The sequence below is a fragment of the Musa acuminata genome, chromosome BXJ1-2, assembly GCF_036884655.1.
Source record: "Musa acuminata AAA Group cultivar baxijiao chromosome BXJ1-2, Cavendish_Baxijiao_AAA, whole genome shotgun sequence".
NCBI lineage: Eukaryota > Viridiplantae > Streptophyta > Magnoliopsida > Zingiberales > Musaceae > Musa > Musa acuminata.
The window spans coordinates 16,672,709-16,697,369 of NC_088328.1; the positions used below are offsets into that span (position 1 = coordinate 16,672,709).

The 24,661-nt window shown below is 41.3% G+C and overlaps 1 protein-coding gene across 2 annotated transcripts in view; it reads left to right on the forward strand.

Moving 5' to 3' along the window:
• Nucleotides 1–24,661, forward strand: part of LOC103972852 (mitochondrial Rho GTPase 1) — a 48,311-nt gene that overhangs the window by 22,560 nt on the left and 1,090 nt on the right. For both annotated transcript variants that reach the window (XM_065087507.1, XM_009387230.3), the window contains 2 exons: nucleotides 6,336–6,486; nucleotides 6,903–7,089. In XM_065087507.1, coding sequence (XP_064943579.1) covers nucleotides 6,336–6,486; nucleotides 6,903–7,089 — 338 coding nt within the window. The remainder of the gene's footprint in view (nucleotides 1–6,335; nucleotides 6,487–6,902; nucleotides 7,090–24,661) is intronic.

Here is a 24,661-nt window from a genome sequence, read left to right on the forward strand (position 1 = left end):
GTTTCATACCAGTGATTTAAAAAGCGCTAGGCGCCAAAAGGCGCTAAGGTCCAAAAACGCCCGAGGCGCTAGGCGCTCGCCCGAACGAAGCGAGGCGCTAAAATATAAAAATATATAATATAATTAATAAATATAATTATTTAAAATTTTAAATAAAAATATATTATTAAATTAAGAAAATCTAAGATACAAAATCACAATGTCACATTAACAAAAAGTTTCAAAATTCAAAACAATAAAATTTTACATCAAAGTCATTCATCATAATCAATATTATCGTCATTTTCACACAAATCATCTTCATTGAATTCGTCTTCTTCCTCTTGTCCTTCGATTCCTTCCTCTTCATCAAGATATGTTTCATTCTCTATGTCTTCAACAATAGCAGGAGCCGAGCTTGATGCTTTTGCACTCATTTTTCTCTTTGACATCTGTCTTGTATATGTTTGTAATTCTCCAGCACCTGAAGCTCTTGCCACATCGCCCCATGTCAATCTATCATCTTCAAATACAAGCTCGTCTTCAGCATCTTGCAAGTTAGCACCCATTTCTCCTACTAACCACTCATTTGAATCATCAATATCTTGCAATGAGATTGAATCAAATCTATTTTTAAAATCATGACGAGTCTTCAAAGCTTGATTATACTTTATGTAAACAAGATCGTGCAATCGTTGATGTTCTAACCGATTTCTTCTCTTCGAGTGAATCTGTCATGTCATATAATTTAAAAATATATTAATACATATATCTAAATAAATTAATTAAAATAAAAATATTTAGTAATACTTACATGCTCAAAGACACTCTAGTTTCGCTCACAACCCGAAGCACTACATGTCAAACTAAGTACTTTGATAGCAAATTTCTGTAAGTTCGGGGTGGAATTTTTAAATAGACTCCACCATTTAGCTGCAAAATTTATGTTATTATTAGCAATAACATAGTAACATAATATATATGAAATTAATTATATCAAATTATTAATACCTGGAGAGGTAGTTGTCCTGGATCGAACGACAATTGGAATTCCAAAAAGACCTTCAGCATTTTTATATAAAGATAATTCATGAATAATCTTATTTTGAACCTCAAGGCTGGGAACTAATCTTGCAACGCACTGATATAACCCACCCAAAACTTCTGCATCAAATCCAACAGATTTAATCTTATAAAAGAATTAAGGGTTCAAATAATATCCTGCTGCATGTAAGGGACGATGAAGTTGACAATTCCATCTTTCGTCAATGATTGTAAAAATTTTCTCATATATTTCTTCATTTTCATTAAAAGATCGTTTAATCGTCTCCTTTGCTCTATCCATAGCCTCATAAATATATCCCATTGCAGGCTTATTTTCATTATCCACCAACCGAAGGACTCGAACAAGAGGGCCCATTACCTTTAATATATAAACTACATGATTCCAAAAGGATGGTATTAAGATGATATCAGCAGCCCTCTTGCCTTTTGCTTCTTTTGCCCATTTGCTTGTCACCCATTTCTCAGAGGTAAACATATTTCTCAGAGTATGTTTTTAACGATGCACGCTCTGTAATGTCAAGAATGAAGTAGCAAATCGGGTAACACCATGTCTCACTAATTCTTTATTCCCTTTAAATTCTCTCATCATATTCAAAGCCCCAATGTGATTATAAAGAAATCCAACAACAAAAATTGCCCTTTCTAAGGTTTTCTTGATTTCTAAGATCTTTCCAATATCCTCCAACATTAAATCAATACAATGTGATGCACATGGAGTCCAATACAAGTGTTGTCTTTTTTATTCAAGCAATTTACCTGAGACAAAGGATAACAAAAATGATAAGATTTAAGAGTTTAACACACTTAATTGAAGATAAAATAATTAACAAAATCAAAAGATGAATATTACCAGCTAAAACATAGTTGCTTCCATTGTCGGTTATGATTTGAACGATATTTTGTTCTCAAATTTCTTCCACGAAGTTGTCAAGTAAATCATATATCTTGTCTCCAGATTTTACAAAAGATGAAGCATCTATTGACATCACAAATATAGTCCCTAAAGAACAATTAACCATAAAATTAATTATACTCCTGCGCCTCCTGTCAGTCCAAACATCTGACATAATAGAACAACCATGTGTTGCCCATGATTCTTTATGACCTTTTAGTAAGTCATTTGTATAATTCAACTCTTTTTGCAGCAATGGAACTCGCATCTCATAATAACTTGGAGGTTTTAATCCTGCACCATATCTTCCAATAGCTTCAGTCATATCCTTAAAACTGTCTAAACGAGTTGTACTAAGGGGAAGACCAGCCTGATAGAAGAAGCGAGCAATGTGCTGAATTGTTCTTCCTCTTATTTCTTTATCACAAGCATCACTTATATTTGTTTGTCTAAATTTTGAGCCTCCTGCTTGTCCTTGTTGTTTCTGGGATCCTTGAAGCATATATAGATCCATCGGTCCTTTTTTACCTTTCTTAGTACTCATAACTTTTTTTCCCTTTTTGTCGTATACTCTTTTTTCACTTGGGTTAATACTCATAGAATAATCTTCTTTTTCATCCCTGAGATGTTCAACATTGTCTTCTGGTAAATTCCCGTAAGATTCATTCTTTTGTGTCTTCTTTTCATTCATATAGCTCAACAACTCTTCTTTTACCTCAGGTGGACATTTTTTGCAAGCTGCTGCATTCTTGAAATTTTCTACTAGATGTTGTTTTGCACGAAAAATACCACCTCTGGTAGTCTTATCGCAGAATATGCAAGTCACTGCATTATGATCTTTCGGATCCTTCAAATAATTATACTTCCATGCAGGATCTTTTTTTGATACCATTGGAGACTCTATTGAGTTACTCTCTACACTTGCCATTTATGTTGAAACCTAACAATAATTTCAAATAAATAAAAATTAATAATATTAAAATCAAAATAATATATTATTAATCTATTAATGAAAATTAATCATTTCAAAATTCAAATAAACTTAATATTAAGATTTAAGAGTATACTGAGCAGTCTGAGCTTGACGGAGAAAGGAAGCAGCGTCGGCAGCGGCGAGCGGCGGGGGGAAAGGGAAAGGGAGCGGGAGGCGCGAGCAGCGGGAGGGCTCGCGGGAGTCGCGAGCAGAGGGAGGGCTCGCTGGAGTCGCGAGCAGAGGGAAGGCTCGCGGGAGGCGCGAGCAGCGGGAGGGCTCGCGGCAGCTGGGAGGGCTCGCGGGAGGCGCGAGCAGGGGAGTCGCGAGCAGAGGGAAGGCTCGCGGGAGGCGCGAGCAGCTGGAGGGCTTGCGGGAGGCGTGAGCAGTGGGAGGCGCGAGCAGCGACAGCGACGAGCAGTGGCAGCGGGAGCAGGAGCGACGAGCAGCGAGATCGGGAGCGGCGGCGGGTTAGGGTTGGGTAAGGGTTATATCGGTTTAGTTGGTTCGATTGAACCAACTAATAACCGAACCAGGACCGAACCAGACCTAAAATCTTGGTTCGGTCACTTGGTTTACCCAGGCGCTCGCTCGAAGCGCCCAGCGCCTGGGCTCGGGCGAGCGCCTGTTTGAAGCGCGCCACCTGGGACATTAGCGAGGCGCTCGGGCCTCGCCTCGCCCGAGCGCCTAGGCGAGCGCCCGAGCGCCTCTTTCAATCACTGTTTCATACTAAAATAGTACTATTAAAGAGTTTAATGTGTTTTATTCATAGATGCATAGGTAGGTATTGAGAATTATTGTTGGTGTGGAAGGATAGTTGGTAAACAACCCAGTTTGTGAGACTTAAAACTGTTAGCTCTAATAATTTCAGAAGCGCGTACTTTTGCAAAATCTCTAATGGGGTATTTAAATCTCATATACCATGTGGGATACCAACTTGTATGACCTGGCATTATAGGTAAAAATATATAAATAACAGCCATTATTGATCTATATAGGCCGCAATTAGTCCTTGGTTGAATCAGCACTAGCATAACTTTTTTTCTGATGTTCTCTGAAGAAAATATCATTTGTGGTTCTAGCAGTATAGTATTTCATGGAAACAGTCTTATATCCAATTGACAACTCAACAATAGCAATACAAAAAATGGACTTTCAGATATGTAGATTTGTTAAACATATGTGCTACTATAATAATATTAAAAAAACTAGTTATGTTTATTTGACTTAAGCTCTATTTAATTTTATTTGTGGGAACTGGGAAGAATCTATCTCTGTATCTGCAAAATTAAATGAAGGAATTTAATTAAAACTTTTCAATATATTTTTCTGTTGAATAGAACAATAACTTATATTAATATTGGCAGTGAACTGGGCCAAATCTGTGAAACCAATAACTTATTTTTATGGTTCGCCTCAGGTTTGGAGTTAGCTGTAGTCATCTTATTGAGATCTTATGATCCCGTGTTGGTTTCCCTCCCTTGAACAGGAAACAAGAGAATGGAATCAACTCAGAGATGGTCTGGTGCATGTTGATGCACAACCATGAACCACTAGACATACATGACAGGGATGTGAATGTAGATGCATGAGTTCAAGTAACATTGAGTCATGCATCTTGTTTTCCAGTATGAGAATTTTCACTTGTTCCATTAGTTCCAATTGGTATGAAGCTGACCTTTAGAGGGTGCAGAGGATTTCCACAAGCTGAAACAAATGACATGTGCTACCTCCATACTTAAGGATCAGTTGAGTGAAGCAACACTAGATATTTCCTTCTGGCAAAACGTCCAATTCATCATATTGTGAAAAAAAGGTATATGCCATTTAGGTGTACAAACACCCTTGATTTTTTCCAGGGAACCGATCTCTCACCGATTGGATGTGTGAGATCAATTCATATAGTCCTATATACTCTGGGTTGCCTGATGGAATTTAATTAAAAGGAATTAGATTAGTGGAGTTTACAGCTTTTGTAATGTCATGCTAGTTAGTTCATAGTGTCTATAATCTTTCGGTATTGTCATTCAGATTTCTACTTCTATAGAGTTGTGATTTAATCAGATTGGATGCTGCAGTAATTTGGGTAAAAATGTCAGCATACCATAAAGTTGATATGGCACATGCTGATACCTTTTTGGCAAGGTTACTATTGGTGCACGCTGATAAGTCCGAATTGGCATGACAATGCATGGGCTGGATGAGTTATCTTTTTTTTATTTTATTAACATTCCTTTCAATTTTTTTTGTTTCTTCCTAACTTGACTTACATTTTCAATTGCCTTTTGCTTCATATATTATATTCTGCGATTTCCAAATTGCATCAATTGGTAACTAAGCAAGTGGGGAAATCCTTCGGAAGAAAATATCATCTTCTATCTACTATTTCTACTTTTGGAATCAGATGCAAGTTTTTAACATTTATTTTACCTTCTTGTAACGTTATTCTTTTAATCCTTAGTAATTTCTTACTAGGACCACAAAATTGTTATGAACAGGAAATTAGAATCATGAAAGTGGTCTGCAACAAGTTCAGCATTCCGCATTGTGGGCTCTAGCCATGTTGATGGTTAAGATACAACTTTTTCTTTCATATGTTGATCCATACCATGGAACAATTTAGTCTTTCACACTTGCATTGTAAAAATTTAAGAAGATAATATCCATAAATTACCTCCATTCTTTACATATTTTGTTATTATTTCTTTTCTTTTTCGATTGGATTGGTACATGACTGATTTTTAAAGGGATCGATCGACTGTGGATTTGTTTTATCCTTGAATAATCATCTTGCACCTTACTGTACAAATTCAGTTCCCCCCAAATCCCATTTTTTTTTCCTTTGTATGTTTGGTCCAAACCATAGGAAGAGCACTTAAGTCTTTCACTGAAGTTTATAAGATACTATCCATTAAGTTATCTTGATTCCTTACATATTTTGAAACTTTTGTTGTTTGTTTGATTGACATACTACATGACTGATTTCAAGGGTTTCATTTTGATTATGACTTTATTTCCCTTTTATTAGATTAATCATCATGCACCATACTAAACAATTCAGTTTGTTCTAAAATCTAAATGTATGCTCATTTTACTCCTATTTACTTATATTTTATTTTTTACATAATGTATCAACATTTGTTTTGCTACTGTTTGTTTTCTATTTATCGTGAATATGTTTGTTTTGGTTTTGATAGTTGTAGAAATAAAATGAATAAAAACAAATATATTACTAGTCTTCTTCTAGAATGACCATTTGGATTTTGAATTAGTTCCTGCTCCCTCAGCGAATTTTTTAGCTGTTCATCTTTCAGTGAAGTTGTTAGAATGACTCTTGGTTTCATGTATTTATCCTAAATTCTTCATGTGACTACTGTTTTGGTTTATAATTTGTAGCAGTAGAGGTGAACATCCTTGTCTTTTTTGTAGTTCTGATGAAGAATCATGGAAGAGGACAAAGGAGTTGCTTGTGCAAGTTGCTTCTCATGGGGAAAACACTGGCTTTGAAGTTCCATGCCTTATTATTTCTGCTAAGGATGACCTTGACCCATATCCCTTGGCTGTACAAGATTCAACAAGGGTACTTTCTCGATGTATTTTATCGATTGACACCGCTTTGTATTATTCGATTTAATCTATTAACTAGGATTTAAAGTACTTAATTACAAGGCTATTCTGGTAGTACTGCTTAGCATATTTGAGCCATTATGGAACATTATCATTAGCTAGCATTTCCTGGTTGGAAAGTTATTTCTGAATATTTATACAGGTTTTAAGTTTTATCATTTCGTGATGAATCTATATATATATATATATATATATATATATATATATATATATATATATATATATTATATCTCCGGCTGTTGATGAACATCAGTCAATGTTTTTCATTGATTGTTTCGCTAATCCCATACTGTAATTGGGGTATATATATTTTTTTGTGATATGCTTACTACAACTACTGTCCCTAATTTTCTATTATTGCCCCTTCAGGTAAGCCAGGATATGGGGATTGAGACACCTATACCCATCAGCATGAAGTTAAGAGATCACAATGATGTATTTCGTCGGATAGTCAGTGCTGCACAACAACCCCATCTCAGCATTCCCGAAACAGAAGCTGGCAAAAGCCGCAAGCAATACCAACGTCTTCTTAATCGTTCTCTTACGTTTGTCTCAGGTACTACCTGAAACACTTCAATAACTGTTTTTTCAGGATTTCTTTTCAAGTCCTGTGGTATTAAGCCTCTTCATGCTCTTTTGCATTTTATTTAATTCAAGTAACATATGCCCTGCTAGAACTATTGATTGATGACAGTTCTGGTTCTCCATTTGAAGTAGTTACAAGTTCCTTCTTGTTTTCTAAATAATGATTCCAAACTTTTTCTTGTAATACTCTTGTAAAGTTTAATGTTGGAAAATTTGCTTTTATTGATCTACGCCAAATGAAAATTTCTTCTTCTCTATTGCTATATATATATCTTCTTTGTCGTAGGCACTTCATACCCAAGGAAAAAAAGAGTCAAAGTAGTTGATAATTAGTGTTGAACTTTTTGGATTAGACAAATTTGGATTCTCACCTAGTGTACGTGGGTAGTGTTGAATGACATATTTTTCTCTTGGATGCTTTGTAGAATAAGGGTATGAAGAAACTAATCAAGGTATCTTACAATGCCATAGGGTTAGAATATCTGACTTGAGCATAGGAATATTTCGATAGAGGTATTAGGATTGATGATATTTTGTTTAGAAGGATAGTTCACCTAATCTTGTTTTAGGAAATTAAGTCAGTAATTGAATATCTAGTAAAATTGTGAGAATTATAAGAATTGGTGACAAAAAGCTTTGTTGGAATTTGTGTTAGGAGAAAAGGTGCCACTCAATCTTGGTGCCATGTTGAGGTGGCTTTGTGATGGTTCTCATGACCTGGCATATAAAGGGCTTGAGTAAAAGAATAGTAACCTTTCTGCATGCAAGGATAAGATACATGGATATGAACCTCTCCGGCTCCCTCATTGATAGCTTGATCACTCTAGGGAAGATATTTTTATGTATAGTAAAGCTTATCCAGCTATGTTTGAGTATGACCATTTTAGTGTACCCTAAATATTCAGTATTTGATATTAGAGCTATGCAGAATCCTATTTTTCATTATTTATAGTGCATTTCTTAGCATCACCATCATTGTGTCTTAACTTGTGTCTTAACCAAAACTTGGCATATGCACTTAAATTTTGGCACTTTATTTTGTTAAGCGCTTATCCAAAATTGCAGTGATTTCAATGTGCGCTCGAGCGCCTCGCTTCATTTCCAAGCGACGTGCTTGAAAGAGGCGTTGCCTGGGCGCTCGCCTGAGCCTAGTGTCGAGCGCTTCGGGCGAGCGCCCGGGTTAAACCAGGCGACCGAACCTACGTTTTAGGTCTAGTTCGGTCTTCGGTGTTTTAGTTGGTTCAATCGAACCAACTAAAGCACCAATATCCGTCCTCTCGTGACTTCCCTAACCCTAACCCTGCTCGTCTCTCTCGCTGCCGCTGCCATTGTCGCTGCTTGCCGCTCTCGCTCCTGCTCCCGCTGCCACTATCGTTGCTCGTCGCTCCCGCTGCGGCTGCTCGCTACTGTTGCTGCTGCCGCTACCATTGTCGCCGCTCCCGCTCCCACTGCTCGCTGCCACTGTCGCCGCTCACCGCTCCCGCTCCCGTTGCCACTACCACTATCATCGCTCGCCGCTGCCACTGTCGCCGCTCTTGCTCTCACTACTACCGCTACTGCTGTCGCTTTTCTCAGTCAACAACCTCGGTCTTTCTTTACTCACACTCTTCTCTTTCGATAGTATACTGTTAACAGTATATTAACAATATACTGTTAACTGTATTATTTATTAGATTAATAATATATTATTTTAATTTTAATACTGTTAATTTTTATTTATTTGAAATTATTATTAGGTTTAAGGATAAATGACAAGTATACAAAGCAACTTAATAGATTCTCCAATGGCATCAAAAAAAGATCTTGCATGGAAGAATAATTATCTAAAGCATCTGAAAGATCCTAATGTAGTGACTTGCATGTTCTGCGATAAGACTATTAGAGGTGGTATTTTTCGTGCAAAACATCTAGTAGGAAATTTCAAGAATGCAGTAGCTTGCAAAAAGTGTCCACCTGAGGTAAAAGAAGAGTTGTTGAGTTATATGAATGAAAAGAAGATGCAAAAGAATGAATCTTACGAGAATTTACCAGAAGACAATCTTGAACATCTTAGGGATGAAGAAGAAGATTATTCTATGAGTATTAACCCAAGTGAGAAAAAAATATATAACAAAATAGAAAAAGAAGTTACGAGTACTAAGAAGGATAAAAAAGGACCGATGGATCTATATATGTTTCAAGGATCACAGAAGCAATAAGGGCAAGTAGGAGGCTCAAAATTTAGATAAACAAATATAAGTGATGCTTGTGATAAAGAAATAAGAAGAAAAATAATTCAGCACATTGCTCGCTTCTTCTATCAGGCTGGTCTTCCCCTTAGTACAACACGTTTAGACAGTTTTAAGAAAATGATTGAAGCTATTGGAAGATATGGTGTGGGATTAAAACCTCTAAGTTATTATGAGATGCGAGTTCTATTGTTGCAAAAAGAGTTGAATTATACAAATGACTTATTAAAAGGTCATAAAGAATCATGGGCAATGCATGGTTGCTCTATTATGTCAGATGCTTGGACTGACAGGAGACGTAAGAGTATAATTAATTTTATGGTTAACTGTTCTTTAGGGACTATGTTTGTGAAGTCAATAGATGCTTTATCTTTTGTAAAATCTGGAGACAAGATATATGATTTACTTGACAAGTTTGTGGAAGAAATTGGAGAACAAAATGTCGTTCAAATCATAACCGACAATGGAAGCAACTATGCATTAGCTAGTAATATTCATCTATTGAATTTTTGAATTATTTTATCTTTAATTAAATGTTATCATTTTTGTTAAATCATAAACTCTTAAGTCTTATCATTTTTGTCATCCTTTGTCTCAAGTAAATTGCTTGAAACAAAAAGACAACACTTATATTAAACTCCATGTGCAACACATTGTATTGATTTAATGTTGGAGGATATTTGAAAAATCTCAAACATTAAGAAAACCTTAGAAAGAGAAATTTTTGTTATTTGATTTTTTTATAATCATATTGGGGTTTTGAATATGATGAGAGAATTCACAGGCAACAAAGAATTAGTGAGATATGGTGTCACCCGATTTGCTACTTTATTCTTGACATTGCAGAGCGTGCATTGTCAAAACATAATATGAGAAACATGTTTACCTCTGAGAAATGGGTGACAAACAAACGGGCAAAAGAAGTAAAAGACAAGAGGGCTACTGATATTATCTTAATGTCATCATTTTAAGAATCATGCAGTTTATATATTAAAGGTAATGAGCCCTCTTGTTCGAGTCCTTCGGTTGGTGGATAATGAAATGATATATTTATAAGAATCATTTCCTTTTCTCCCCTTTCTTCGACGATAAGACTTTAGGGTCTTATCAGAACCTTGAATTCTTTTATAAGATTAAACCTATTAGGTTTAATGCAGAAGTTTTGGATGAATTATATTAGTGCGTTGCAAGATTAGTTCCAAGCCTTGAGGTGCAAGATAAGATTATTCGTAAATTATCTTTATATAAAAATGTCAAATGTCTTTTTGGAATTTTCAATGGCAGTTCGATCCAGGACAACTACGTCTCCAGGTATTAATAATTTAATATAATTAATTTTATATATAGTATGTTACTATGTTATTGCTAATAATAACATAAATTTTGCAACTGAATTGTGGAGTTTATCTGGAAATTCCACCACCCTGAACTTGTAGCAATTTACTATCAAAGTACTTAGTTTGACTTGTAGTGCTTTGGATTGTGAGCGAAACTGGAGTATCTTTGAGAATGTAAAGATCACTAAATATTTTTGTTTCTACTAATTTATTTATTTAGATATATGTATTAATATATTTTTAAATTATAAGACATGACATTCACTCAAAGAGAAGAAATCGGTTGGAACATCAACGATTACATGATCTTGTTTACATAAAGTATAATAAAGCTTTGAAGGCTCATCGTGATTTACAAAATAGAAGTGATCCAATCTCATTACAAGATATTGATGATTCAAATAAGTGGTTGGTGGGAGAAATGAGTGTCAACTTGCAAGATACCGAAGACGAGCTTGTATTTCAAGATGATAAATTGACATGGGGAGATGTGGCAAGAGCTTCAGGTGCTGAAAAATTACAAACATATACAAGACATGACAGAGAAAAATGAGTGCAAAAGCATCAAGCTCGGCTCCTGCTATTGTTGAAGACAGAGAATGTAACATATTTTGATGAAGAGGAAGGACAAGTGGAAGAGGACGAATTCAATGAAGATGGTTTGTGTGAAAATGACGATAATATTGATTATGATGAATGACTTTAATGTAAAATTTTATTGTTTTGAATTTTGAGACTTTTTGTTAATGTGACATTGTGACGCTTATAGCATATTTTTATTTAATTAATTATATTTATTAATTATATTATATATTTTTATATTTTAGCACCTTGCTTCGCTAGGGCGAGCGCTTGGGCGAGCTGTCACGAATGGTCGTCGCGCACCCACAACAACTTCGTTCAACAAACCGTTCGTCGCTTTTGCATGCTTGTACAGAGACATGACAGCCTGTTTTGCCTTGTTTTTATGTGTTTTTGCTTGTAAAAATGCATATTCGAACAGGTTGCAACGCTATAGTGCGATTGCTCGTCGCGCCAGGTCGAATTGCCCCAAAATGGTTTCGTTTTCACGTGCCACGGCTTGTTTTCTACAAGCCACAACTGCACGCAAAACGCCAACCATCTCAGCACCAGTGATTTAAAATGGTGCTCGCTTAGGCGCTCGAGCGAGGCGATGCGAGGCGAGGCCCGAGCGCCTCACTTCACTTCCAAGCGGCGCGCTTCAAAGAGGCGTCGCCTGGGCGCTTGCCCGAGCCCAGGTGCTGGGTGCTTCGGGCGAGCGCCTGGGTTAAACCAGGCGACGGAACCAGGATTTTAGGTCTGGTTCGGTCGTCGGTGTTTTAGTTGGTTCAATCGAACCAACTAAAACCGATATCAGCTATCACTACCCAACCCTAACCCTGCTTGTTGCCGCGGCCGCTCCCGTTGCTCGCCGCTGTCGCTGTCACCGCTTGTCGCTGCTCGCCGCTCCTGCTCCCGATGTCGCCACTCCCGCTCCCGCTACCGTTGCCTCCTTACACTCCCGTTGCCGCTTCCTCTTTTCTCGATCAGCACCCCTTACACTTCTCTTCCTTCTTCTCCTTCTGTATACTGTTATGTTAGGACTCTAGCTAGGAGAGTCCTAATTGAGAGGGACATTCTGTTAGGACTCTAGCTTGGAGAGTCTTAATTGAGAGGGACATTCATATAGGAAGTTTTTTTTTAAAGAATTAGGAGTTGTAAGGGAATAGGAGTCTTGAGTAGGAGTCCTATTAGGAGTTGGTTAGAAGTAAGAGTCTTAAGTAGGAGTCCTATTAGGAGTTAGGGTTTAGAAGCCCTATAAATAGCCATGTATTCCTTCTCTTTTCATAAGCAATAGATGAATCTTTTCTGCAGCCTTTGAGCAGCAACTTGGAGGGAGGAACCCCTATAGAGTTCCAAGGAGGCCGATCCCCTAAAGAGATCAACCCGAAGTTTAGAATTCTGCAAGGGTTCTATCACCTGGTATCAGAGTAGCGTTCTTGGCATCTCGCTGCTCTTCCACTGCCATCCATCAACCCTCCACAACTGTCCAAAGCAATTCCCACAATTGCTTAAAAGATCGTCGCCAAATTCCGCCATTATCTCCACCACCGTGGATCATCCCGTGAATTGCAACAGGTTCTGGTTTCCTACCTTGCTGCTGCTGCAATTTAGTTATCCCTATCCGAAAATCCAAAAAAAAAAAAAAATTATTCCTATATTGCTGCATAAATTTTTCATCACAAAGTTTTCATCTCTACAACGAAAGATACATTGCAGAATTTCAGCCGCATAGCACTGTTTGTTTGATCTTGATACTATAGTTTCTCTGTCATATAAACAAAGATATTACTGTCAATTCCCTCCTCAAAGCTCTCAAATTTTTGGTGGAGATTTCGTCGAGAAACCGTAGTTTCTTCGACGATAATTCTGCTCTTACAAGACAACACAATTCTGCAGCAAACTTTCACTGATTTCTATCAAACCTATATATGCCTTTAACCCGTCAACAAAAGAGAGATCTTAACATCACAGATTTGGAGTCATATACTATGGCCTCTGAGGAGGCAATCAATGCTAAATTTGAAGCCTTTGAGGCACGAATGGAGGATAAGATTCAGACTCTCCTTACCGAATTCAGTTTGGGCCGACCACCAAGTCCGAAGAAATCACATCAAGGAGAGAGCTCTAACCAATCACATCATGCCCAAAGAGATGACTTCCAAGAGAGGGGAGGCTCTATGACCGACCCCAACTATTCGCGCATGAGAGTGGACTTCCCTAGATGGGAAGAAGGAGACCCAATTGGTTGGATCTCGTGCGCAGAGCGATATTTTCGGTACCATAAAACTACGGATGCATCCATGGTGGAAATTGCAGCTATACATCTTGAAGGGGATGCCATACAATGGTTTGACTGGTTTGAACACACTTATGGAGTCCTTTCATGGCGACAATTCAAAGAAGGACTACTGATCCGCTTCGGACCAACTTATTACGAGAACATTGACGGACAACTAGCAAAGATCCGACAAACCTCCACCATTCAGGAGTACCAAACCAGGTTTGAAAGGTTATCTAATCAAACTCGTGATTGGTCTGAAAAACAGTTATTGGGGACCTTTATTGAGGGCTTAAAGCCGGAGATCCAAGAAGAAGTTAAGGCGCGGCAACCATACACGCTTATGGCAGCCATCTCTTTCGCACGACTTCAAGAGGAGCGATTGAACCATGAAGCCCGGAGGACTAGGATCACTCCACGACCTACAATACTAAAGCCCTCAGCCCCCCCTACTATCAACCGAGTCCCTGCACCGAAAACGTTAACAAGAGAACTTCGGGAGCGATCTGCGAAGGGGTTATGTTGGCATTGCGACGAGCCGTGGAGCCGCGAGCATCGCTGTAAAAAAGGTAGACTTCTTATTATTGAACTAGTAGAAGAAGAGGTTATTGAACATCTAGAAGAGAGCCTTGAACATGAAGAAGAAGATATGGAAGAAGAGCCACAGCCGACCGACATTACGGTATACGCACTAGCCGGCTACTCAAACCCGCAAACGATGAAAGTTGGAGGCCTTCTCAAACAACAGCCGATCACTGTTCTCATCGACACGGGTAGCACTAATAACTTCCTGAATAGTAAGGTTGCTGCTCGGATGGCACCGTATATTGAAGGTTGCAGCAAGTTCGATGTAAAGGTTGCCGACGACAAAATCCTAAAGTGCGACGAAAGATGCCCGCAGGTGAAACTATTACTGCAAGACCAAGAAATTATCACCGATTTCTTCCTCCTACCAATCGATGACTATGAGGCAGTGCTTGGTATAGAATGGCTGACTACACTAGGTGATGTCTCTTGGAACTTTTCTAAATTAATTATGAAATTCTACTGTAAGGGCAAACAGATCATCCTACGCGGGAAGCGCGGAAGCAACATTACCACTGTTTCGACTCAACGAATGGAGAAAGTTTTGCACAAGGTAAATGGTGGCTTTTTGATGCATCTCCAGCCACAACCAGAAGAGAAGAAAATAGAAATTGAAGATCAAAATCTTGCCCAATTGCTTACTAAATTTGTCGACATATTTGCTGAACCGCGCGGTCTTCCTCCTTCTCGGCAACATGACCATCGAATTCCAGTCCTTCCGGGCAAGCCACCAGCGAACACTCGACCGTACCGATATCCTCACCTCCAGAAAGATGAAATTGAAAAGATCGTAAAGGAGATGCTTGAAACAGGGGTGATTCGGCCAAGTTGCAGCCCCTATTCCTCACCGGTGCTACTTGTACGCAAGAAGGACGGAACTTGGCGGATGTGCATCGACTACCGAGCTTTAAATGGCATCACCGTCAAGGACAAGTACCCAATACCAGTGGTGGATGAACTTCTTGATGAATTGAAAGGAGCTCGAGTCTTCACGAAGTTGGACCTCCGATCCGGTTACCACCAAATTCGGGTATGTGACGATGACATTCCAAAAACTGCATTTCGCATACATGATGGCCATTATGAATTCTTGGTAATGCCTTTTGGACTCACTAATGCTCCTTCAACCTTTCAAAGTCTCATGAACGATATTTTTCGGAGCTTTCTTCGTAAATTTGTGCTGGTATTTTTCGATGATATTCTCGTTTACAGCCCTTCTCTTGAGACTCACTTTCAGCATTTACGGATTGTTTTGATGATCCTTCGGGAGAATACACTTTTTGTTAAGCAACCAAAGTGCAGCTTTCTCTAGCAAAAAGTAGAGTACCTTGGGCATATAATATCAGAAGAAGGAGTGGCGGTAGACCCAACAAAAATTGAGGCAATGCAAGGCTGGCCGAAACCTACAAACGTGAAATTACTACGGGGGTTCCTTGGACTAACGGGCTACTATCGAAAATTTGTTAAGGACTATGGGAAGATCAGTGCACCACTCACTTCTTTACTGAAAAAGATGTTTTCCAATGGTCGGACAAAGCCTCTGTTGCCTTCGACAAACTTAAAGCAGCCATGACAACGACGTCGGTGCTTGCGCTACCAGATTTCAATAGACCCTTCATCATTGAGGTCGACGCATCTGGAGTCGGAATTGGAGCCGTTCTCATGCAAAATGGTCGACCACTCGCATACACTAGCAAGGCATTATCTCCCTCCCATCAAAACATGTCAGTATATTATAAGGAGATGCTTGCCATTGTACACGCAGTAACGAGGTGGAGACCCTACCTGATCGGCCGGCGATTTCAAATTAAAACTGACCATAAAAGCCTCAAGTACTTTTTGAAGCAAAAGATATTATCCCCTGAGCAGCAAAAATGGGTAACCAAACTTCTTGGATTTGATTATGAAATTATTTACAAAAAAGGGAAAGAAAACGTTGTTGCAAATGCACTCTCACGGCTACTTGAACAAGCTAAGGTTTTAGCCATCTCCCTTCCTACCATCGGTCTCCTCGAGGACATTAGGGAAGAATGGAAGAAGGATCCAGAGATCAGCAACATCATAAAAAAATTGGAGGATCCAAGTGCAATAATAGCCCACTACACCTGAGATTCGAGGGATCTACGCTACAAAGGTCGCATTGTGCTTATACCTGACTCCCCTTGCATCGCAATCATCTTGCATGAAATGCACTCCATACCTTCAGCAGGGCACTCTGAATTCCTAAGAACCTACAAAAGAGTGAAGCAAAATTTTTATTGGAGAGGGATGAAAAAAATTATTGTTGAATATGTGGCACAATGTGATGTATGTCAACAGCACAAGGGTGAAATTATGGCAAATCCAGGGAAGCTACAACCACTACCCATACCAGACTCAGTGTGGACTGACATCTCCATGGACTTCATTGAAGGGCTGCCATCTTCCAAAGGGAAAAGCACGATTCTCGTGGTGGTTGATCGACTTACGAAATATGCTCATTTTTGTGCTGTGAGAAATCCTTACACTGCTACTAGTATTGCCCAGATTTTCATAGAAAATATTGTTAAACTGCGTGGGATGCCAAGGTCCATCGTAAGTGATCGTGACAGGATCTTCACTAGTAAATTTTGGACCGAGTTATTTCAGTTACAAGGCACCAAACTCAAGATGAGCACAACGTATCATCCACAAACTGACAGCCAAACAGAGGTGGTAAATAGGTGCTTAGAGACGTACCTCCGGTGTTTCGCTAGCGATCGACCAAAAGAGTGGGCGAAATGGCTTCCCTGGGCCGAATGATGGTATAATACTACATATCATTCATCTACAAAATGTGCCCCTTATAAAGCATTGTATGGTCGATCAGCCCCTTTGATTCCAAAGTATGTAATTGGCTCGGCCAAGGTAGATCAGGTTGACCAAGAATTGATTGATAGGGACAAACTCTTACAACTGTTAAAAGATAATCTCTCTACCGCTCAAGCCAGAATGAAGCAGCAAGCCGACACACGACGAAGTGAAAGAGAATTTTCAGTGGGAGATTTGGTTTATCTTCGCCTACAACCATACAAGCAACTCTCTATCAACACTCGAGCCTCCATGAAGCTATCCCCACGTTTTTATGGGCCCTATCAGATCACAGAGCGTATTGGAGCCGTGGCGTACAGACTTAAATTACCTAAGGATGCCAAAATTCACCATGTCTTCCACGTATCATGCCTAAAGCCCAAGTTGGGAGAACACGAGTCACCCCAGATCCAACTGCAACACAATTGAGGATAGAGTTATTTAAGCCCAACCACAAGCCATCCTCGATCGCAGGATCGTGATGCGTCGTCGACATCCCTCTACTAAAGTACTAGTGCATTGGAATAATCTCCCACTTGAAGACGTCACATGGGAACCATATGAGGAGCTGAAGACCCGGTTCCCTGAGTTCATGGAATCTCAGCCTTGAGGACAAGGTTGATTTGAAGAGGGCGGGTCTATTAGGACTCTAGCTAGGAGAGCCCTAGTTGAGAGGGACATTCTGTTAGGACTCTGTTAGGACTCTAGCTAGGAGAGTCCTAATTGAGAGGGACATACATGTAGGAGGTTTTTTCTTAAAAGAATTAGGAGTTGTAAGGGAATAGGAGTCTTGAGTAGGAGTCCTATTAGGAATTGGTTAGAAGTAAGAGTCTTAAGTAGGAGTCCTATTAGGAGTTAGGGTTTAGAAGCCCTATAAATAGTCATGTATTCTTTCTCTTTTCATAAGCAATAGATGAATCTTTTCTGCAGCCTTTGAGCAGCAACTTGGATGGAGGAACCCCTATAGAGTTCCAAGGAGGTCGATCCCCTAAAGAGATCAACCCCAAGTTTAGAATTCTGCAAGGGTTCTATCATATTAACAGTATACTAATAATAGAATTTGAATTTTGAAACTTTTTGTTAATGTGACATTATGATTTTCTTAATTTAATGACATATTTTTATTTAAAATTTTAAATAATTATATTTATTAATTATATTATATATTTTTATATTTTAGCGCCTCGCTTCGCTCGGGCGAGCGCCTAGCGCCTCGGGCGTTTTTGGACTTTAACGCATTTTGGCGCCTAGCGCTTTTTAAATTACTGCTCAGCACCCTGGAACCCCCTGAGTGGCACAGGTTTGGATGGGGCTTCGGTATATTGTTGGGCGTTGTAAAATCTTCACAAGTTCGTACGTTAACTTAATTGGAACTTGCCTTCGCGCTCGGCACCCGATGAGCAGTTGTTTGTGGACTTGCAACTGTTCGTTCTACCTTCTAAAGTCCTTGTTTTCCTCATCATCTTTTCTCTTATGCATGCAAGGTGCTTGCTGAATTGCTTGTATAGCTTCCCTTTCCGCGAGACGTCGGGACTTGTTCGTCACTCGTTTTTCGAACTAATCAACTCTCTTTTACAGGTCCTTCCGGACCTGAGTGAGGTTGCAAATTGGCTTATCCTTTGCGAACGTATATCGCAAGGGCGCGTCACGACTTAGGCAATCCTTGCTAAGTCCGAGAAGTTAGCGTAAGGGTGCTTTGCGACTTAGGCAACTCAAGCTAAGTTCGCGTCTTTGCTGCAATGGTGCCTCATGACTTAGGCAATTCTAGTTAAGTTTATGACATTGTGGTATCAGAACGAGCAAGCAATTCGAGCAAGCAGTGTAGGAACTTCACAATCTCGCTATGGCAAAGCATCGTGGCGAATCAAGCAAGACGGGGTAAGTCGGACCCTTGCCCCAAGCAATTGCAGGTGGGCTGCAAGTGCATACTCGCTCTCATGCTATTGGAGCCGCTCAGGAGGAGCGCGACAGCGAACATGATAAGCGAGAAGTTGGCTACTCTCCACGAGCGGAGGAGGCGCAATCTGGAGCGTTAACCAGGAAAAAGAGCCATAAGGAGACTCATAGTGATGGAAACCCACTTGGATGTTCTTGAAGCGAGCTTGGAGGAACTCTACCAAGGACAACGAAGGCTTCTTCGGGTAGAGAGCTCGCAAGAAGCTGAATCTCGGATCGACAAGGTTGAGGCCCTAGTCGATTGATTGTCAGACGACACCAAAGACTCCGTGCAACATCTGCACGAAGTCGTGGCGGAACTCACTTCCAGGGTGACCATGCTCACAAGGGCATTGAATGCGGGAGAAAGCAACACCCGTGTTACGCCGCCACAAAACTTGAGAGCACCCGAGCCGCATTGTTATGGAAGTGCTAGAGATGTTAAAGGGCTCGAGAATTTCCTTTTCGACATGAAACAATATTTTCGAGTTACGAGGCTTGATTCTGAAGAAACCAAAGTTTCGATAGCAACTATGTATTTGAATAGGGATGCAAAACCTTGGTGGTGAACCCGTTAGGAGGAGATTTAACAATGTCGATGTCGGGTAGACACATGGGAGGACTTGAAGTGGGAGTTGAGAACTCAGTTACTACCCGAGAACACAGAGTTCGTCGCAAGGAGGAAACTGTGACAACTCCGCCAAAGCACTTACATTCGAGACTACGTGAAGTAATTTTCTGCACTAATGTTGGACATACAGGACATGTCCGAGAAGGATAAACTGTTCAGCTTCCTTGATGGTTTGAAGCCATGGGCTTAACAATAATTGCATTGAATGAATGTCACCGATGTGATCGGAGCAATTGCGGTCGCAGAAAGGCTCACCGACTTTGTTTCCTCTGAAGACTCAGGAAAAAGGAAACAATCTTCAGGAAATCGCCCTCCAAAATATTCTCGAGGGAAGGAGCCCGGGGGCGAGCAAAGGAATAAAAGCTTCCACAAAGAGCCAAGCTTAAAAGGCAAGGCCCCAAAACCTGGCGGATGCTTCTTGTGCGGAGGGTCGCACATGGTGAGAGAGTGCCCACATAAACAAGCACTCAATGCCTTGACAGCTTCAATCCACCCCCTAAATCGGACAAAGGCAAGGCCATTGCCCTTAGTTCCAGTAGCTCAGAATCCAACAGCGACGATGAGGAGTCGCAAGGACCTCAAATGGGAGCAATGGGTTTGTTAAACGCTATGCGGGGTCAAGTGGGGGAGAACATGAAGGCAAAGCCATAGAAAGCGGGGAGTAGTGAGCTGATGTACATGGATATTAAGCTCAATGGTCAAACAACCTGTGCAATGGTGGACACGGGCATTACCCACAACTTTATTGCCGATTGAGAAGCAAAGCGACTTGGGCTGATCTTGGAGAAGAACCCAAGTCGAATGAAGGCGGGGAACTCGGAGGCCAAGCGGATTTCCGGGTTGGCAAAGGGAGTTCTCATCAAGATCGGAACATAGAGTGGGAGCACCAACATGATGGCGGTGCCACTGGACGACTTCCAAGTGATTCTCGGAATAGAGTTTATGCATGCGGCGAAGTTGGTGCTAATGTCGTTCCTAAACTCCCTATGTATGATGGGAGGTGACGACCCCTGTGTGGTTCCCGTCTCTCAAAGAGGAACCAGAGAACCCCAACAGATATCGGCATTGCAACTGAAGAAAGGGGTACAAAAATGCGAATTGACATTCGTGGCTGCTGTGAAGCTAGAGCCACTTGACGAGAAGGCAATTTAGGAACCTGCTATGGTGGCTAACGTCCTAAAGGAGTTCACATATTGAGTTAAAGCCAGGACTGAAGCCTCAAACGAAACCACCATACCGCATGCCCCCTCTTGAGTTGGCAGAGCTCAGAAAGTAGTTACATGAACTGCTAAGCGGTGGTCTCATCCGTAGTTCCAAAGCACCATTCGGAGCTCCGGTTCTCTTCCAAAAGAAACAAGATGGGAGCCTTTGACTATACGTCGACTATCGAGACCTCAACAAAGTGACGGTGAAGAACAAGTATCCCATCCCGCTTATTGCGAACTTGTTCAACCAATTGGGCAAAGCAAAGTACTTCTCTAAACTCGACCTTCGGTCGGGGTACTGGCAGGTGCGCATTGCTGAAGGCGACGAAGCGAAGACTACTTGCGTGACCAGGTACGGAGCGTTCGAGTTCTTGGTGATGCCTTTCGGTCACATTCTGCACTCTTATGAACCAACTATTCAAGGAGTACTTGAATAAGTTTGTGGTCGTCTACTTGGACGATATCGTCGTCTACAGCCAAACGCTCGAGGAGCATGTCGAACACCTCCAGACAATTTTCAAGGTTCTTAGGGAGAACACTTTATTCGTGGAAAGGGATAAGTGTTTGCTCAAACGGAGATCTTATTCTTGAGGATCGAATCAGTGATGTCTCCATTCAGATGGACAAATCAAAGGTGCAAGCTATCGCGGAATGGCGAACTCCAAAGAAGGTGCCGAAGCTGAGATCCTTGGTTTTGTCAACTAGTGTCGACGCTTCATAGCGGGGTATTCGAAGCGTGCAACTCCACTGACGGAGTTGCTGAAGGAGCAGCCTTGGAGGTGGTCTAACAAATGTGAAGCTACATTCTAAGATCTAAAGGCTGCTATGTTGGAAGAATCGTTGCTCAAATTGCCAAACTATGGGGAGCCATTCGAAGTCCGTACAGATGCTTCAGACTTCACTATTGGAGTTCTCATGCAGGAGGGTCACCTGGTGACCTACGAGAGTCGCAAGCCCAACGAGACCAAGTGGCGGTATCCAGTGCACGAGAAGGAGATGACAGTGGTGGTCCACTGTCTACGAGTTTGGCGGCACTACCTTCTCGGATCGTGATATGTGCTAAGTACAGACAACATCGCTTTGAGCTATTTCCAAACTCAAAAGAAATTCTCCCCAAAGCAAGCACGATGACAGGACTTCCTGGCTGAGTTTGATATGACAATGGAGTACAAGATCGGAAAAGCAAATGTTGTGGCCGATGCATTGAGCCGGAAAGTGGAGCGAGTGAATGTCATACAATTGGAGGGCAGAGACCAAGCAAGTCAGTTACACTCCAAATTCCTTTCTAGGATCAGGGATGGACTGTACAGTGATCCCCAAGCAGTAACCCTGATGCAGCTCATCAAAGAAGGCAAGGCACGACGATTTTGGGTCTAGGAGGGACTCGTTTACACAAAAGGGAATAGGGTTTATGTTCCTCGAGTGGACAATTTGAGGCGTGAACTCTTAAGAGAGTGTTACGATTCCCTTTGGGCTGGACATCTGGGTATTCACAAAACCTTGGCTCTTGTGGAGAGGGCCTTCTACTGGCTGAAGATGGGGACTGACGTGGAGGAATATGTTTGAACGTACCTCACTTGCCAACAAGACAAGGTGGAGCAGCGAAAGCCGGTGGGTGGAGCCATTGCTAGTACTAGAAAGATCGTGAGAGAGCATTTCCTTGGACTTCATATCAAGCTTGTCGGCAGTAGGGGGACTCGGATCGATACACGTGGTGGTCGTTTAATTTAAGTCTGCAACTTTCATTGCTGCACCCCTACACTGTTCAGCAGAGGAGGCGACTAAGCTGAACGTACCTCACTTGCCAGCAAGACAAGGTGGAGCAGCGAAAGCCGGTGGGTGGAGCCATTGCCAGTACTAGAAAGGTCGTGAGAGAGCATTTCCTTGGACTTCATATCAAGCTTGTCGGCAATAGGGGGACTCGTATCGATACACGTGGTGGTCGTTTAATTTAAGTCTGCAACTTTCATTGCTGCACCCCTACACTGTTCAGCAGAGGAGGCGACTAAGCTAATGATGAAGAATGTGGTAAAGTATTGGGGAGTCCCGCGCAATATCATCAGTGATCGAGACGCTCGGTTCCTGGGATGATTCTGGACCGAGCTATTCAAATTGTTGGGGTCTAAAGTTATACTTCTCCAAAGTCTCCATCCCCAGACGGATGGCCAAATTGAAAGAATAGACTCGCTCCTTGAGCAATATATTCGGCATTACGTGAGTGCCAACTAACGAGATTGGGTGAAGCTATTGGATATAGCCCAATTCTCCTACAACTTGCAGCGGAGCTCTGCGTCCAACAAGAGCCCCTTGGAGATCATTACAGAACAACAATCGTCAACTCCTCACACCTTGGCTATTGGGTATACTAGGAGTAGTCCGTCAGCATATCATTTTGCAAAAGAATGACACCGAAATGCAGATATTGCGCGGGCTTACTTGGAGAAGGCGACCAAAAAGATAAAGAAGTGGGCAGACTTGGGAAGGCGACCGCATGAGTTCAAAGTCGGCGATTTGGTGTTGGTAAAGCTCGAACCAGCATCACTCTAATTCTTTAGGAACAAAGTACACAAAGGATTGGTGCGCAAGTATGAAGGGCCCTTCCCAATTATCAATAGGGTGGGTAACGTCTCTTACAAGTTGCAGCTGCCGACGTGACTCAATTCACAATGTTTTCCATGCCAGCAACTTGAAAGCTTGCCACTCAGATCCGCAAGATGCTTCTCGAAGTATACCAACTCGGCTACCCGCCACCAGAGCTTCCTACGAAAAGTGAGTTGAAACCATTTTAGCATATCGTAAGATAAAGCTACCCAATGGAACTGAGCAGACCGAGTACTTGGTGAAGTGGCGAAAGCTTTCCCAAACCGAAGCCAGTTGGGAGCCTGAAGACGCCCTACGACATGAAGTAGTCATCAACAACTACCAACAAGCGTTGACAAAGGCGTCGACAATTTAAGTGGGGGAGAATGTCACGAACGGTCGTCGCGCACCCGCAACAACTTCGTTCAACGAACCGTTCGTCACTTTTGCATGCTTGTACAAAGACATGGTAGCTTGTTTTGCCTTGGTTTTGTGTGTTTTTGCTTGTAAAAATGCATGTTCGAATAGGTTACAGCGCTGCTGTGCGATCGCTCGCCGCGTCAGGCCGAACTGCCCCAAAATGGCTCCGTTTTCGCATGCCACGGCTTGTTTTCTGCAAGCCACAGCTGCACCCAAAACGTCAACCATCTCAACACCTTGGAACCCCCCGGGTGGCACAGGACTGGATGGGGCTTCGGTATATTGTCGGGCGTTGGAAAATCTTCACAAGTTCGTACGTTAACTTGACAAGAACTTGCCTTCGCGCCTAGCACCCGGTGAGCAGTTGTTTGTAGACTTACAATTGTTCGTTATACCTTCTAAAATCCTTGTTTTCCTCCTCTTCTCTTATGCACGCAAGGTGCTCGCTGAATTGCTTGTAAAGCTTCCCTTTCCGCGAGACGTCGGGACTTGTTCGTCGTTCGTTTTTCGAACTAATCAACTTTCTCTTTTATAGGTCCTTCGGGACCTGAGTGAGGTTGCAAATTGGCTGACCCTTTGCGGACGCATATCGCAAGGGCGCGTCATGACTTAGGCAATCCTAGCTAAGTCCGAGAAGTTGGCGCAAGTGTGCTTCGCAACTTAGGCAACTCAAGGTAAGTTCGCGTCTTTGCCGCAAGGGTGCCTCACGGCTTAGGCAATTCCAGCTAAATCCGTGACAGAGCGCCTAGCGCCTCGGGCGTTTTGGGACCTTGGCGCCTAACGCTTTTTAAATCACTGCAAAATTGTTAATGAACTTTAGTCTTGCTCAAACACATGATATTCACATGTTTTTCTGTTTACCTTCTAAGTTAATTCTCTGTTTGTTCCTAAGAGTTTCAATTTTTTCATCTCTGAATATTGATTATCCTCTCATTTTATCTATAAATTGTG